General features: G+C 38.9%; 1 protein-coding gene across 4 annotated transcripts in view; it reads left to right on the top strand.

Moving 5' to 3' along the window:
* smarca2 (SWI/SNF related BAF chromatin remodeling complex subunit ATPase 2) overlaps nt 1–18,835 on the top strand; it is a 55,377-nt gene that overhangs the window by 18,597 nt on the left and 17,945 nt on the right. For 2 of the 4 annotated variants that reach the window (XM_087812930.1, XM_087812920.1), the window contains exons 16-29: nt 32–195; nt 1,026–1,092; nt 1,181–1,291; nt 3,434–3,676; nt 5,196–5,309; nt 5,782–5,886; nt 7,706–7,792; nt 9,590–9,636; nt 10,340–10,506; nt 12,520–12,683; nt 14,722–14,949; nt 15,166–15,243; nt 16,597–16,815; nt 18,139–18,362. In XM_087812930.1, the coding sequence (XP_087669056.1) occupies nt 32–195; nt 1,026–1,092; nt 1,181–1,291; nt 3,434–3,676; nt 5,196–5,309; nt 5,782–5,886; nt 7,706–7,792; nt 9,590–9,636; nt 10,340–10,506; nt 12,520–12,683; nt 14,722–14,949; nt 15,166–15,243; nt 16,597–16,815; nt 18,139–18,362 (2,018 nt within the window). Of the gene's footprint in view, nt 1–31; nt 196–1,025; nt 1,093–1,180; nt 1,292–3,433; nt 3,677–5,195; nt 5,310–5,781; nt 5,887–7,705; nt 7,793–9,589; nt 9,637–10,339; nt 10,507–12,519; nt 12,684–14,721; nt 14,950–15,138; nt 15,244–16,596; nt 16,816–18,138; nt 18,363–18,835 lie in introns of all 4 variants that reach the window. The other 2 variants (XM_087812912.1, XM_087812904.1) reach the window with 1 other exon arrangement.

Genomic DNA, 18,835 nt, shown 5'->3' with positions numbered 1-18,835 from the left:
CAGTTTGTGATCCATGAAAATATCTGTTCAGGTCCAAGGCCTGGAGTGGATGGTGTCCCTGTACAACAATAATTTGAATGGCATCCTGGCCGACGAGATGGGTCTTGGCAAAACCATCCAAACCATCGCGCTCATCACTTACCTGATGGAATACAAAAGGCTCAACGGTCCCTATCTCATCATCGTTCCTCTTTCGTAAGTACCCTCCGTGGCAGTGAGCGATCCAGATTCATCATGGCCTGTGAAAGTCCTTTGAACATTCACATGATTAGTTCCTGTCAGACAGAGCATGCTCAGCTCGGAAAATAGAGCTTTATAGTTGTCATAACGCCATAGTTATAATAGTTATTAATGTTCCAATCGCTATAAAAAAAGTGCTGAAATATTAAATGAGTTAATTGCTGCCCTGGTGACGTGCGTTACAAGGTAAGATTAGAGACTCACTGTAATCTATCCACACAATCTTTTTAAAATACTCATTTTAAGAGCTGGCAAAACAATTGATTGAAGTCGATTCATATTGATTTCCTAAAAATGTTCATTATCAAATAAAAGATCCTGCGGGAAGCACTGACCATCTGATGGAACTCTACGTTGTCATGGTGCAAAGTGAACATCTGTCTGAAACTGATGTGTGTAAATATATATATATAAATAAACACCCTTTTTTTTGCACATAAAACACCCAAGATAGGCTAAACAGAGGTTCTACTTAATGCATGCTCTGCCCTCTACAGGCCGTCGCTATGGTTGCCTCGGAAGGTAAACTACGACAGAAGAACAGATGAAGTACAAATGTTGTTTAAGGCGAGGAGAAAAAAGTTAATCATAACAAATATAAGCCGTTTTTAATTGTCACCAAGAGATTTTGAATCGATTCAGTAACTTTTGAATTTAAATCCAATCAATTTAGTGACTGTGAAACCCAGCAGCCTTGAAGTCGATATAATGTTTGCTTGGATAAGTCGTGTCCAAATGTTCTCCTCACTCTTCTGTTTGATGCTGAAGATTTATTTTTCTTCCAGGACTTTATCAAACTGGCAGTACGAGTTTGACAAGTGGGCCCCGTCTGTTGTAAAGGTTGCTTACAAGGTGAAGACGAGTCCTTGTGAAAATCTGCGACTTTAACCAGGAAGCAAGTCGCGAATGATTTCTTTTCTCTTTTCTCCTTCGACAACAGGGCACCCCGGGTCTGCGCCGTGGACTGGTGCCTCAGCTGCGCAGTGGCAAATTCAACGTTTTGATCACGACGTACGAGTACATCATAAAGGACAAACAAATCCTCGCTAAGGTAAAAATGACGAAGCGGCGGCTTGAGTTGAAAGATGGTGGTGATCATTACAGTGGAAGAAGAGGTTCTGACGACTTGGAGGCGTCATAAATAACCACTTTTGAGTCAAGACAGTGCTGAACGTCCCACAGTAGCTTGTGTTATGACGTGGGATGAATACTGTTTTCTTCCAGTTCAAAGCCACACTTTCAGATCTATTCATGGTCAGACCTTCCATCGTTTACACGATTGTAACAGTTTATTTCATGTCTAAACCAGAAGGATGTGTCTCGCCTGCAGTTCATACTAAACTCTGCAGCCAGAATTCTGAGCCGCTCTAGTAGAAGAACTCACATTTCTCCTTCAAACTCTTCACTGGCTGCTCTAGTAGAAGAACTCACATTTCTCCTTCAAACTCTTCACTGGCTGCTCTAGTAGAAGAACTCACATTTCTCCTTCAAACTCTTCACTGGCTGCCAGTTTCTTTCAGGATCATTTTAAAATTCTGGTTCTTACTTTCAGATCTATTCATGGTCAGACCTTCCATCAGTGATCTGATCCAGACTTACACCCCAGCTCGGGCTCTGAGGTCTGTGGATCAGAATCTACTGATGGTTCCTGAACTTCCGGACCAACGCTCTATAAATATGACTTACTTACTTACTTTTATGCAAAAAGAGAACATTAGCAAAAATATAAAAACCAAACACAATACATTATCTTATAGTTTCCTTCGAAAACAAGTTTTGCTAAATAATGAAAGTTAGATTTTAAAAGAAGAGGCATTGCTCTATCACTCAATCTCACTTCACTAATGAATATGTCGACGCTGAACAGAGACAATGTTTACAAAGAAGCAAAATAACCTTTTTCTCTCTCGGCTCGACGAGAAGTTGTTTATCTGTATGGATTATTTATTAGTCTCATACTTCACAATAATGATGCAACTAACTCATTTATAAAGAAGGTTCTGTAGTATTTGTTTTTCTTTAACAGAGGCTCGAGTTAGTTTGATTTCCAACGTCTCAGTAAATGGTGTAGACCAGGGTTAGGGAACCTGGTCCAGAAAGAGCCGCAGTGGGTGCAGGTTTTTGTTCCAACCAATCAAGCATGTACAGTTTAACCAATGAGGTTTCAGCTGAAGCAAGCAACACCAGACAATCAACTGATAAGACTCAACAAGACACCTGATTGGTCAAAAGGTGTCCTCTTGATTGGTTGGAACAAAATCCTGCACCCACTGCATCTCTTTGTTCACAGGCGTCAAACTGGTCCGGAAGAGAACCGAGCCGGTACAGGTTTTGGATCCGACCAGTCAAGCACATTATAGTTGAACCAATCAGGCGTCTGAAGACAGTAATCAATTGATTAACAGGCAGGTGTTGCTTGTTTAAGCCGACGCCTGATTCGTTAACTCATGTGTGCTTTACTGGTTGGAACAAAAACCTGCACCGTCTCGGCCCTTTTCTGGACCAGTTTGACACCTAGATAGGTAGATACAACTTTATAGATCCTCTGGAGGTTTCCTAGGTCTAGAGTTACATCCCGTGTTTGTAGCAATACGATGTTCATAACACGGTTATGGTGAGGAAAATAAAAGTTGAAAAAAGTGAAATAATCCTAATATTCAAATCCCTGTATATGTTTGAATATAAGTCGTAACGTGTTCCTATCTTTGTGTAGAAAATGTGGTTCAAGTTATCATTTGTCACATTGACCTCTAAGGGGTCACTTGGTTTTTCATCCATTATTCATGACGTCGTCCCCTAAAGTCAAGGTTGACTGTTGTCAGTTGCAATAGTCATCCCAGGAGAACATCTTAATCCAGTGCAGGTCATTCAGACGTCAAACAATCTCCACCTCGATGAGGACAAAGTTGAACCCTGTATTTTCTTGAGGCCTTGAGTTGTTTTTACCTCCCAGACCTTCACCACCTGAAGGTTGGGTATTTAAATTGAAACATACCAAAGTCAATGTCAGAAGGAGAAATGCAAGAGCTGTGGATGGAATGTAGCTCCACTCTGGGCAGAAGAATTTGCTTCGACATGATTCATTTTTTCATGAAACCTTTCTGTGAACTTTTTCTGCTGTGAACTTTATAATGTGAACCTTCGTCTCCAGTGAAGAGTCGAGGATCAGATCAAATTCTTTCTTCCTCTCCAGATCCGCTGGAAGTACATGATCGTGGACGAAGGTCACCGCATGAAGAACCACCACTGCAAGCTGACGCAGGTGCTGAACACCCACTACGTGGCTCCACGGCGCCTCCTGCTGACTGGCACGCCGCTGCAGAACAAGCTGCCGGAGCTCTGGGCTCTGCTCAACTTCCTGCTGCCCACCATCTTCAAGAGCTGCAGCACCTTCGAGCAGTGGTTCAACGCCCCCTTCGCCATGACCGGGGAGCGGGTACGTTCTCAGGACGTCCACTTCCTCCTCGCCTTTCCAGGGGCGAGCACTTCCTCCTCCGCACGCTCATGTAGTAATTAAGCAAACTGGGAAAGAGAACAGGCTCCTCTAATGAGATGCTTTATTCCGCTTTAATCGTGGCTGTAAATCAGCGAAGAGCCTGGAGGATCGAAGGATAGATGTGGTGCAGAGTCTCTGCTCTACTGACCTCGGCTCAACTCGTGTCTCACGACTGTCTGACGCTGTGGGAAGAAGCTGCTAACAGTTCAACCACCAGACACTTGGACAGAGTTTTAAAACGAGGTTTGACAGTCAGACCTCATCGTCAGAGTTGAATAATTGATAGGAGGGTTAGAGAGAATGTTATATTCTCCTTGTGTTTGACACGGTGCTGGTGACGTGTCTTAGTTATCGTGTTTTAATCGTAAGCTAGTGAGTTCTTTAACCAAAACTAATATGAGCTAGAGAAAAAAACAGGTCCCGGCTAATCAAGAACAACAGTGGCCGCCGCCATCTGAGGCAGAAACCTTGATCAGAACCAGAGTCTGTGCAACGGTTTTCTAACAGCTTGGACGGAGGTGGAGCGAGGGGAGGAGACGTGGATAGAGGGAGGAGTTAGAGGAGAGATATTGGTGTGTCTTCTTGTCTGTTTGCAACTTAAAATGGATCGATTGCAAGTTTGACCGCATTATGTTTGTAGTTTTGAAACTTTTTGTAGCAGATCACATGTAAGAATAAATCCATGCACCTAAAAAGTCTTTAAATGCATTAAAATAATCTCAATTTAAGGCCCTAATTGGCAATAAAATGTCTGCATTTACATCTACATTTAAATCTACATTTATGTTTAGCTTCAGAGCATGTAGCCACTTTGGAAAGAGTATATTCCATGAGAACTGACCGTCCAACATCTCTGCCTAAAGCGGTACCAGGTTCTAGTACGAGGCCCAGGGATTTGTGCAGGAAATGTGTTAAAATAATACTTGCAACAATAATGAATGTGTTTTTTGTTTTTAATTTTTATGAATTGGTCTCAAAATAAATAGTCAAAGCCTTAAAAGTATTGAATTTAACTTAATCTAAACCCTGCATTTACTGGACACAAATCCATGAATGATTGTCTGTGACTCACCAGTAACTAAAGCAACCCAAAGAGTTCAGTTGAAATGTTAAATCCTCACAATGTCGACTAAAACCCGAATGAAGCCTCAGAATCATTTGTATTCAATCCTTTTTTCCACAAAAATAACATCAACGTCCGGCACTCAGTCTGGCTCGGGATGATTTTCTGAAAGCCAACAAGTGTGCCTTTTCTCTAAATGAAAAATGAAAGTGTGTGAAATACAAATGAAAGTCTGCTTCGGTCGATCAGTTCGCACCTGTCTGGGTTTTATCCAATTTCTGTAACAATCTGGTTTCATGCCGTTAAAAAGTGTTTTTCAATGTTGGAGCGGCCGAGAGCGAGCGGTCGTGTTTTCGTGCGTCTGGGCTCAGACTTTATAACGCCGTTGATTTGTAGGTGGATCTGAACGAAGAGGAAACCATCCTGATCATCCGGCGTCTGCACAAAGTGCTCCGCCCCTTCTTGCTTCGCCGACTGAAGAAAGAGGTGGAGTCTCAGCTGCCGGAGAAGGTACCGCCGTTTTTTTTAATCTACATTTAGTTTTTGTTTTCATGAGAGGATGTTTACATTTTCTTCGTCTCGTACAAATGAATCGTTTGTTATATCTTTAAAATGACTTTTAACTTTAATACAAAACTTTAATGATTCTTGCTGCAGTAAACTATTGACAGGTTGTTGTTTGAAGGGAAACATTCCAGGAATTAAACATCACAAAAGAGCGATTAGAATCAACACTTCATTATTCATGTCTTTGGGGAGCGACTTAATTAGACACTGGAATGAATAGTTATGAAGTGCGATTAATATTAATATATTTGAGATGGAAAAATCTCTGCACATCTTAATAACAAATAAGAACCATATCTTATCTTCCTCTCCAGTTCATCCCCTGTTGTTACTTCACATCCCCATTTATCCTTTTCCCTCGACAGCCGTCAGACACTCGTTTCTCATGTATTTGACGTGGTGTCATGTCCCGCAGGTGGAGTATGTCATCAAATGTGACATGTCTGCCATCCAGAAGGTCTTGTACCGCCACATGCAGAAAGGCATCCTCCTCACTGACGGCTCGGAGAAAGACAAGAAGGTAAACACGTCAAACTCTTTCATGTGTCGTCTCCGATCCGACGGCTGTCGAAACACAATCGTCTCACAGTGAACCTAAAAAGACCTTCAGCGTCTCTGCAGGTGGAAATAAACGAATGCTAGAAACAGCAAATATGTGACGAGAGGAGAATCCAAAGGTTAATGTGACGACTGGCGTGAAGTCTGGATGCTTTTGTCTGAGGAGGTTTAACAGCGACTGCAGCAGAAGCTGCACCAACTCTCTGCTCTTAGTCATGTTTCCTTGACCTTAGAGATTAAGTGGGAGACGCTTTGATATCGTACTCGTCTCTTCTGAAGTCTAGCTTTAATGGAGTTTTCATCTTATTACTGCAGGTCTTCAATATTCATCTTGAGAACCTCACAGTGATTTGCTACGATAAGTAGCGTTAAATATGCGGCGGCAGACATGAAATATTTGATAGAGCTGGACGATTAATCGCGTTTCATTTAAAAATGTAATTATTAAATCGCGGAGGTTGCGATTTTATTTAATGATTTTATTTAAAGCCGTCAAAATGAGATGCGAGCGGAGAGACGCTTGAACCCGTTGATCAGTGACGTCTAGAGAAGCTAAAGAGCAGCAGAAGAAACAAACTACAGTGTTTTCAACAACTTTACATCCTGACATCGTTCATTTCAATCCACACGTGTGTGTGTGTGTGTGTGTGTGTGTGTGTGTGTGTGTGTGTGTGTGTGTGTGTGTGTGTGTGTGTGTGTGTGTGTGTGTGTGTGTGTGTGCGTGTGTGTGCTCATCGAAGTTATGCAATCACACAATACAAATTTTGTAAATGATATTATTGTGTATGACAGGAAATATATATTCTTTACTCTGAAGTTTGAATGATTTATTATTGACTCATTAATATAAATGTTTACACTTTTAGCATGTTTTTACTCTTGTTTTTAGTATTTTCAGTGAATATGTTATGTTTGTTTACAAGCGTAGTTAGAGGAACTAAATAAACCTTTATTTTAAGGTTTATTTTATCATAAAAATGACTTATTAGCTTTATCTTGAGAATCAAAGGGAAATACATTTGAATGTTAAGTTAATCATTTATTGTATTAGATTTAAAAAAAAATGCATAAAAAAGAGGACCTAAGTAATGGCAATAGTTCTGACAATAATCGCATTTATAATTTTTTTCAATAATTGTTTGAGTAATTAAGTATAATACTTAAGGTTTACTTTACTAATCAATCGCAAATACACACAAAAAATGTATTTGTGTTTCAAACACAATGCATGTGACACAAGAAGTCGTTTGAAGGATATTTATATTTCAAAACATTCTCCTTGGGAAAATATAAAACTATTAAGTATTATTAAATACTGCGCTGGCAATTGAGAATCCTCTCAAACGGAAGAAGCCGTGGGAATATTCCACTGTAGAAAAGTAAAGACACAAATGTGGAAAAACTGAGCAGGAAATAACGAATGATCTCAACAGGTTTGATGACGCTTGACGATATCACCTCATTATAAAACTGGTTTCCATTTACAGATAAACACTTTAGTTTCTCAGCAAAAATGGAAGAAAACACAAAAGCAAGTATTTATCAGGATTATAAATTAATCAAGAGAAAAGTCAAAAGTATTTTGTATCATAGAGTTCCAGGAAAATACATTCAATCTTACTTTTAATGAGCTAAATTCCACACTTTAAATGAACAATTATGCGAGGCTTTTGTTTGTGTTGTCAAGTATTCAAGAATTGTTTTCACACCTAATTAAAATTTGTACTTTCCTTATTTCTTGGATAGTTTTACTAAAGTTTTTCCATTAAAAAACTCCTCAGGGCAAAGGAGGAGCGAAGACGCTGATGAACACCATAATGCAGCTGAAGAAAATCTGCAACCATCCCTACATGTTCCAGCACATCGAGGTACAGACATTTATTCAGTCGGTGATGGAAGCCGTGCTTAATTAACCACTGAGTGTGAGCGATACTGTCAGACATGTTTGACCACATTTAACACCTGCTTGATCGACATTTAGGTCTAAATACTTTTGTACTTCACTCTGACTTCTCGAAAGATATTTTCTCAATGGTTTGTGTCAAAATCTCCAACTATTTGAACCTTTGACATTTTCTGGAAACAGAGTTGCATAGATTTGTCGCCCAAAGATTAGTCTTCACTGTAATCTATTGTGTCAATATGAACACAAGTCATTTTATAATAATGGCCTTTTTTTTTACTTATTAATGATTCAGTTTATTTTTTCTTTTGGCTTTAAAATCATATTTCCCTGTTTCTATCGTAGTTTTTATTTCCTTCATTCATTCATTTTCTACTGCTTTATCCCTTACCGGGAGAGTAAATAAAATAAAATAAATAGCACCATTTGTTTTAATAAACCATAAGAGTTTAAATATTCATAGCATTTGATCATTTTTGTTTTGCAATAAAACATCTGGCCACTAGATGGCAGCAGTCATTACATCATTTGCTGGTGAAGTGACATTAAAATCCTGGCACACCCTGATGATGACTGAGGACGAGAGGATACAGTGACTCTTTTAAAGCTGATGTTTGGACATATTTTGGTTTATAAGCAGTTGCGACTTCGTCAAGAGTCATGTGGTCTGTAAATACTACAACACCAGAGTCACGTACTGGACAATACTACACATATATACTTGTTACTACACTATCACAACACCAGAGTCAAGTACTGGACAATACTACACATATATACTTGTTACTACACTATCACAACACCAGAGTCAAGTACTGGACAATACTACACATATATACTTGTTACTACACTATCACAACACTAGAGTCAAGTACTGGACAATACTACATATATATCCTTGTTACTACACTATCACAACACCAGAGTCAAGTACTGGACAATACTACACATATATACTTGTTACTACACTATCACAACACCAGAGTCAAGTACTGGACAATACTACATATATATCCTTGTTACTACACTATCACACCACCAGAGTCAAGTATTGGACAATACTACACATATATACTTGTTACTACACTATCACAACACCAGAGTCAAGTATTGGACAATACTACACATATATACTTGTTACTACACTATCACAACACCAGAGTCAAGTATTGGACAATACTACACATATATACTTGTTACTACACTATCACAACACCAGAGTCAAGTACCCGACAATACTACACATATATACTTGTTACTACACTATCACAACACCAGAGTAAAGTACTGGACAATACTACACATATATACTTGTTACTACGCTATCACAACACCAGAGTCAAGTACTGAACAATACTACACATATATACTTGTTACTACACTATCACAACATCAGAGTCAAGTATTGGACAATACTACACATATATACTTGTTACTACACTATCACAACACCAGAGTCAAGTACTGGACAATACTACATATATATCCTTGTTACTACACTATCACAACACCAGAGTCAAGTACTGGACAATACTACATATATACCCTTGTTACTACACTATCACAACACCAGAGTCAAGTATTGGACAATACTACATATATACCCTTGTTACTACAGTATCATAAAATATAGTGTTGTTGCCCATGTATCCTGATAGTATAATAAGAACAGATTCCCAACCTGACTTCAGAAGTACTTTGGTAACGAGCAGTGGTTCTATTTTTTGTCAAGTTGGTCACGAGTGAATGTCTTCTGTCGCAGGAATCTTTCGCCGAGCACCTTGGTTATCCTAACGGCATCATCAGTGGGTGAGTTTATTCAAACGTGTTCTCAGAGTGTCGTCAGCATCGTTATTTGTTTTCTCTGACAAAAATATTCAAAGAAAAAGCAAATCTGTCAAATAAGTTGTGTTGATTCTGAGAGGTCGTCGTGGACGTCTGGACTCCTGCCATTGACATGATATTTCAAAGGGAAATTACTAGAGATTTACTCTAAGATTGAATCAGACTTTTTTCTATTTTTACGTTTGTCCTGTCTAGACAAACTTGGAATTGAAAATAGATTCGGATCTAATAATGTGATTTCCCTTTCAAGAGAAAGCAGCGAATGCTTTGAAACCAGCCGGAAATACTGAGTGTTTTGTGCTGAAGAACCGAGTTTTATCAGTTTGTAATTGGAGCAAACGTCTTTAATTATCTATCGATTGTCCTTCTCACTCCAGCAGCAGATTTAATATCTCATTATTATTCAATAATTTAAAGTAATAAAAGTTGTTTATTCTGTTTAACTTTATTATTGTTTTGGACTCCCTTTAAAGGTATTATTATAAAATGTACTGAAATAGGAAGTGTTTCTTCCAATAAAGTCTGCCCATAGACGTGGTCAGACCATCCGTCACCAATGACAGGATCTCACTCTCGTGATCAGATCCTCCATGTTTTCTATGCCCTCATTATTACTGTGTTTCTCTACGACTCCAGCGCCTTGTTTCTAACACGCTCTCCTACTCAGGCACGATCTGTATCGAGCTTCTGGAAAGTTCGAGCTCCTGGATCGTATTCTGCCCAAACTCCACGCCACCAACCACAGGGTCCTGCTCTTCTGTCAGATGACCACCCTCATGACCATCATGGAGGATTACTTCGGCTACCGCAACTTTCAATATCTGCGTCTGGACGGTAGGTTTACCATCGTTTTGCTGTTTCATCATCTAGAGACTGAGAGTACGTTGAAAATACCTGCTGGACCGTGACATCTCGATGAGGTTCTGCACAGATGTCCAACTGAGAAGAGGCTGAGCGACATGTTCCTGGGCTCTTGGTCTTCTTCAGACCAGTTGATAGACTCTGGTCTCATGATTCTGATAGATTGTTACTCTTCAACTGTGTTGCTGTTAATCTAAGATTAAAAACACAAATGACAAAAAAGTTATAGCTAAACAAATACCACTAGTTGTATAAGGATTAAAAGGTAAAAGTGTAACTTCAGATTCTATATTATCCTGCTGCCATGAACCATAAGCAAAAACCCCTGAAATAGCCGAGCCAATTAAAACCCAGCCGGAGCTGATGAACTGATGGTTTTCTCACAGCAACAAGGAACACAGCATGTTTGAAGCTTCCTGTGAACTGTTGTCAACCCCACTCAGCGTGAATCCTCTCAAACAAGAAAGCCTGATTGGTCGTGAGGTTCGGCATGAAATGTATGTAATTTGCACGGTTCGTGTGACGTACGAGCATTTGAGAGGTCGTGGAAGATGAACGTGTTTCATACTGGTTTATACTTCAAACACACGTATAAAACATTTAATAACTATTTTCTTTTATTTCTTTGTTATAAAAATAGGATTTATTTACAACCAAATATTCACAGGGTTCGTTCATCTTTGTGTTGCAATTGCACTTCCGGCCATTAGATGGTAGCAGTCTTTATGTCCTCCGTAGCTAAAGGAAATCCTGTGATATTTCTGCAATGACTGAGGACGAGAGGATACAGTCCAGCAGCTTTTAAAGCTGATGTTTGGACATATTTTGGTTTGAAAACGAATGAAAGTAATTACGACTTCGTCAAGAGTCATGTGGTCTGTAAATACTACAACACCAGAGTCAAGTACTGGACAATACTACACATATATACTTGGTAGTACACTATTACAAAACCAGAGTCAAGTACTGGACAATACTACACATATATCCTTGTTACTACACTATCACAACACCAGAGTCAAGTACTGGACAATACTACACATATATACTTGTTACTACACTATCACAACACCAGAGTCAAGTACTGGACAATACTACACATATATACTTGTTACTACACTATCACAACACCAGAGTCAAGTACTGGACAATACTACACATATATACTTGTTACTACACTATCACAACACCAGAGTCAAGTACTGGACAATACTACACATATATATTTGTTACTACACTATCACAACACCAGAGTCAAGTACTGGACAATACTACACATATATACTTGTTACTACTCTATGCCAACACCAGAGTCAAGTACTGGACAATACTACACATACAGTATATACTTGTTACTACACTATCACAACACCAGAGTCAAGTACTGGACAATACTACACATATATACTTGTTACTACACTATCAACACCAGAGTCAAGTACTGGACAATACTACACATATATACTTGTTACTACACTATCACAACACCAGAGTCAAGTACTGGACAATACTACACATATATACTTGTTACTACACTATCACAACACCAGAGTCAAGTACTGGACAATACTACACATATATACTTGTTACTACACTATCAACACCAGAGTCAAGTACTGGACAATACTACACATATATCCTTGTTCCTACAATATTGCGATATGTATATATATACATATTACATCGTCAGATTCTTGACAAGACACAGCCGTAGATACTTCTTTATTAAATGATATAAATTGTTGTTGAAAAAACTAAACACCAACGAGTAAATGATGCTGAAAACAATGGTACCTCCTGGACTCTGGAGTCTTGCTCTTTGAATTAAACGAGAAGAAGCTCCTTCTCCTCCAGACACCGGGGATAGCATTTAATTGGTCGATCACATTTGCGGCGTCTCCAGAAGTGACAGTTTGCCTTTTTTGTAAACAATTGGCGTTTTTCTTTTTTTTTAAAGACACCGGATGTTTAACTTCGATTTTCCAGGAACCACCAAGTCGGAGGACAGAGCTATGCTGCTGAAGAAGTTTAATGAGGAAGGATCTCAGTACTTCATCTTCCTGCTCAGCACCAGAGCCGGTGGACTCGGACTCAACCTGCAGGCCGCCGACACCGTGGTGATATTCGACAGTGACTGGAACCCTCATCAGGTCCGTGTGGCAGTCATTACCTTCTCACAAGTGGTGCTTTTGATGGACGTTTGAGGAGCACTTTAATCATCTAGTGTTAGATCAGTATAGGATAATAATGAAGCTCCAACCTGTAGAATAATAATATTGAAATATTGTTTCATGCTTTTTTTAAGCTTTGAATTTGTTTTGGTAATTATTGATGAATAAATGAATCTATGTTTTTCGAGATAATGTTCATTAAATGTTTGCTACATTTTTTGGACGCAAAAAAATCACTAAAAATATGTGTTTTATTATTATTTGGGTAAAGACAAGCTTTTAATACAATGATTTGTTATGATAACTAGGGCTGCACGATATTGGAAATATGTGCAATATTCGATATTGGTGTATTTTTTTCCTTCACCTAAAAATGTAGCTGGTGCACATGCAGGTTAAGATAAAGAAACGATGAGATATTTCCTTTTCCTTTAATTCCGCGCTTCGGTGTCGACATGATGGTAGAAAAACATCTCTTCTAACGCTCAGTCTCGCGGGACTTGCATCGGTTTCCCGCCAAACTGAGCGACATCAGAGAGGAGCTGCCGGCGCGTCTTGATATCACCAAATCAATAATAAATACTTGTACACGCACACATAACACTTTATAAATGATGCTAACAACTTAGCTCGTTAGCATACGGTGAAGACGGACAGGTTTGTTTGGAAGTTCACGATCTTCTAAGAAAACAACTGAGACGAGATGAAAAGTTAGTATTACTTCACTGGATCACTAGTGTTTGACTAGATCATAAGTTAGTATTACTTCACTGGATCACTAGTGTTTGACTAGATCATAAGTTAGTATTACTTCACTGGATCACTAGTGTTTGACTAGATCATAAGTTAGTATTACTTCACTGGATCACTAGTGTTTGACTAGATCATAAGTTAGTATTACTTCACTGGATCACTAGTGTTTGACTAGATCATAAGTTAGTATTACTTCACTGGATCACTAGTGTTTGACTAGATCAGAAGTTAGTATTACTTCACTGGATCACTAGTGTTTGACTAGATCATAAGTTAGTATTACTTCACTGGATCACTAGTGTTTGACTAGATCATAAGTTAGTATTACTTCACTGGATCACTAGTGTTTGACTAGATCATAAGTTAGTATTACTTCACTGGATCACTAGTGTTTGACTAGATCAGAAGTTAGTATTACTTCACTGGATCACTAGTGTTTGACTAGATCATAAGTTAGTATTACTTCACTGGATCACTAGTGTTTGACTAGATCATAAGTTAGTATTACTTCACTTGATCACTAGTGTTTGACTAGATCATAAGTTAGTATTACTTCACTGGATCACTAGTGTTTGACTAGATCAGAAGTTAGTATTACTTCACTGGATCACTAGTGTTTGACTAGATCAGAAGTTAGTATTACTTCACTTGATCACTAGTGTTTGACTAGATCATAAGTTAGTATTACTTCACTGGATCACTAGTGTTTGACTAGATCAGAAGTTAGTATTACTTCACTGGATCACTAGTGTTTGACTAGATCAGAAGTTAGTATTACTTCACTTGATCACTAGTGTTTGACTAGATCATAAGTTAGTATTACTTCCGTGGATATACTGAGCCGGCAAGACGCGTCGCCATAGCAACCGAGCCTAACAAGCTGCACAGTTCACAGACGGACGGAGACGTAAACAATAACGAGACATAGAAGTACAAATTGACAACTTTACAGAACGTGACACTGATTGATCGAAGTGTCCATTTAAGAAATGATTGTTTTATACAATAAATAATTATAAATGATCGCACATGTTTCATGACATATCGGATGTGACAATATCGCGATATCGATATTTTTGCGATATATGGTGCAGCCCCAATGATAACTGTCAGTCACTTCATCATTAATATTGTATGATATTAGAAAATGAACTGTTGGTGATAAATGTTGCAGAGCAAAGGTCAAACCATTTTTAAGCCTAAGAATATTTTAGTTGTGATTTATAAACGTACTCATATTGTCTCCCGTACTCTGGAACTTCAGGACCTTCAGGCTCAGGACCGAGCTCATCGCATCGGTCAGCAGAACGAAGTGCGAGTGCTCCGCCTCTGCACGGTCAACAGCGTGGAGGAGAAGATCCTGGCCGCCGCCAAATACAAACTCAACGTGGACCAGAAGGTCATCCAGGCCGGGATGTTCGACCAGAAGTCGTCGGGCCACGAGCGCCGTGTCTTCCTGCAGGCCATCCTGGAGACGGAGGAGCAGAACGAGGTGAAAGATTTATGAAGAGTTTAATGATGTGCATGAATCCTGGTTGAATCCACTTCATAACCGTCGATGCGTCGGCGCTTATGAAGTCGACACACACGTGTGCGTTTGTGATGCAGTTTTGTGTGTCTGACACGAGACGTATGAAGAGAGCTTTCCTAACGTCATTTTAATTTGTACATCACCAATAAGACTGAGAATCTTTTGATGCAAGTCCAGGAGGAAGATGAGGTGCCGGACGACGAAACTCTCAATCAGATGATCGCGCGTAACGAGGACGAGTTTGAGCTCTTCATGGTAAGAAACGTCTTCTGTCGGCGAGCTGGAGTCGCAACTCAAAAGTAATCTCGTCAAATGTCAAAAGTGTGCGAGCCGTGTTTTAAAATCCTCAGACAGATCGGCGCAGGCGGCCGTTTCACTTTCATCTCGCTCCGGTAATTATAGTCGTCAGGAATGATATTTTTCTTAAATATTATCAGCCGCCTTCAGTAAGACACACAACCTTATAATTTACTTTTTCTGGCTGACGGAAGCCACACACCTCTAAAGTCTGCTTGGACTGTCAAACTCTCTGTTGCTTCATACATATTAATCAAGCTTTTGTTCCAGGCTTAAAGTTTTAATGACAAAAGTTGAGTTTTAAATCGGTTCATTATTCATTTTCTGCGGCAACAATGATCTTTTTCTTCACTATACAGCAGGGATTGCCAACCGGTGGGCCGCGAAGGTATTGCAACTGGGACACAAAATCGTTTCCAAAACGGTATCATGGTGGATGATACACATAACATTGTTTTAAATGTTAAAACTTGTTAAGTTTATACTATTTACTATACTATAAACATTTTCAAATATTCTTTTGATTATATATATTATTATATATCACTGATCTGATCCAGACTTACACCCCAGCTCGGGCTCTGAGGTCTGTGGATCAGAATCTACTGATGGTTCCTGAACTTCAGGACCAGAGGAGAGAAATCCTTCCAGACTGTTGCTCCTAAGCTTTGGAACGATCTTCTCTCTCTTTGCACTTGATGATCTACTGACTCCTTCAAGAAACATCTTAAGATGTTTCTATTTGTTCAGGCTTTTCCTTGATTTTCTGCAACTCCTGTGTTGTTCTCAGTATTATCTTGATCTTTAAAGTATATCTTTTATTGAATATTGTTTTGATTGTTTTAGTGCTTTGTAACCCTGGTCTAGAAAAGCGCTCTATGACTAAAAATTATTTACTTACTTACTTACTTATATTGTTTTTATTGTTTTTTATTTTAGGTTTTTGAGACTTAAAAGTGGGCCCTGAGTTGGAAAAGGTTGGGGACCACAGCTATACAGGCTTTATAGTTAGGATTTTCACAATAAATACTTACCACCTGAAAGCCCATTTTATTGAAAACTCAATTTATTTAATTTATTGTATACATTTTTATCATCTGATCTTCTTTTTTCTAACGTATGTCAGTAAAATAGACTTTTTATTTTTTGTCACTTCACTGCTATAACGATATTGTGCCAGATTTTCAGATTTCAAGTCAAAACCTTCATTATGTGTATTGTTTTCGATTGTTAAAGCACTTTGTGACCCTGGTCTGGAAAGATCTTCACAAATAACTATTACTTACTATTAAATGAATGCGATGCTTCCAGCGCTTCGACATGGACCGGCGCCGGGAGGACGCCCGGAACCCGAAGCGTAAGCCGCGTCTGATGGAGGAGGACGAGCTTCCCTCGTGGATCATCAAAGACGACGCCGAAGTGGAACGACTCACCTACGAGGACGAGGAGGAGAAGCTGTTCGGCCGCGGCTCTCGCTGCCGCCGCGACGTGGATTACAGCGACGCGCTGACGGAGAAGCAATGGCTGCGGGTAGAGTTTCTCAGCTTGAATTTTTATCCCCGAGTTCTCTGTGTAGAATTTTATGTTAAGATGGTGAGAAGGTCTCACTGCTCTGCCAAAGTTCTCAATCTTTGAAAATTATTTATTTATTTAAGTCATTAACTATTTTAGTCTCTAATTTCCCATCTTGGGTTTATCAGATTATGAGCGTACATCTGTCAATATACACTCATATAGATGTTATATTAAATTAACAACAACATTCTGTAATAGTTAGATAAGAAGAGACCATTTTAAGTCTTAAAACAAGTCATTAAACTCAATTTCTGCTGCTCCTCAACCCAGTCAAATGGAAAACATGTCTCATAGAGAGACACTTACAAGAGTTGTTTTATTCTCCGTTATAGTGTTTGGGGTGAAAAAAAGAAAAAGATAAGGAAGCGCCGATGATGTCGGATGTAGTTCCTCTTATTAAAGCTGGGAAGTGACAGACCCAGGAGCAGCTTCTTTAAAGTTGGCTTTAAAAACTGGTCTCATTCTGGAGGAATCTATCTTGGAACCTGGAAACAGCAAACAGTACATGAAGAGTATAGTTAGCTTTTTTTTTATTTTGTTTTCTGCCAGTATGAATATATTTTTTATCAAGTATCAATGTTAAAGGTAGTCATGCTAACATTCAGTAAATACAGTACATGTGTTAGTGAAGATATAGACCAAACATTGTAAGAAAATCTTGCTAATATAGATTTTTCTATCCATGTTGGTATAGTGTCTCCACTTCATCACTTTCTCTATAACCAGATTTATTTTGTTCAAATATATTTTATGAGAAATATAATAAAATAATAAAATATATCGAAATAATTTGTTTTTATTTTCATCCAAAACTTTGATGTAAAAAGAATCAACTTCCTGGAGTCGAGGTGCCAGATGTTCCAGATACATGATCGTTGAACGCTGACGTCAACGATGATCGATCCCATGAGTGACTGAAGAAAAGTTCACAGCAATGACATCGTTCATGATCTCGAGCGTAAAACAGGAGTTTATAGAAAGTTATGTCCAAACAAAGTTCTATCGCTGCAAAACCGGGAGTAAAAAATCTTTAAAATAAACATAATAAAAGTCAATTTCTTCTACATTATTTAAATCTGTATATTTAGGAAAAAAACGATAAACTTGTTTTCGTCAAAAATCCAGTCTCGGGCTTTTGTTTGAACAAGTTGTGACAGCCTGAAGAGAATCCCACAAACTTCCAGAGAAAAACAAATATCCATCCAAACTGACCTTAAAAATCTCCCTTGAATTGATGAAGATGTGATTTATTTATTTATTTTTCTCCTCCAACAACAGGCGGTCGAAGACGGAAACCTCGAAGAGATGGAGGAGGAGATTCGGCTGAAGAAGCGAAAACGCAAGCGGCGCCAGGACAAGGACTCGTCGAGCAGAGAGGAATGGGTGGACAAGTCCAAGAAGAAACGTGGACGTCCACCAACCGAGAAGTTCTCACCGAATCCCTCGAAGCTCACCAAGCAGATGAACACCATCATCGACACCGTCATCAACTACAGAGACGGGTATTTATCAAACGACTCGAAATACACTTGCACACGTATTCATAGTCATTGAATTACATTCTTGTGACTCATGCTCAAGTTGAAGGCCAACCAAGTCGTGGAATATTTGTCCGTAGAAGCGAACACATCATTTTCCCAATGATTTTAGGGAGCACTTTTCTTCTCGTTGTTAGTAGAAAGCCACAATATCCAATGTCCAAACATCAGCTTTCAAAGCAGCTGGAGTCCACTGTATCCTCTCGTCCTCAGTCGTCGCCAAAATTCACTGTCGCTTTAGTTGCAGCTCACTAGAGTAACGGGGAAGTAATATAAATAACCAGATGATAGATAGATAGAAAAATGGTTTATTAAGGAAGGTACATGTACAACTGGATCAAACTAATGAGAAACAACAAGAAGGATGTCATTCCCAAAATAAAAATACCAAGCCCAATACAAAAAGATAAATGAAATGGTTATAACACTTGGGAATA

This window comes from Callionymus lyra, chromosome 1, assembly GCF_982586985.1.
Source record: "Callionymus lyra chromosome 1, fCalLyr1.hap1.1, whole genome shotgun sequence".
NCBI classification, from domain to species: Eukaryota; Metazoa; Chordata; class Actinopteri; order Syngnathiformes; family Callionymidae; genus Callionymus; species Callionymus lyra.
Note: the sequence above shows the minus strand (reverse complement) of the source record. Positions and strands in the feature narration are given on the sequence as shown.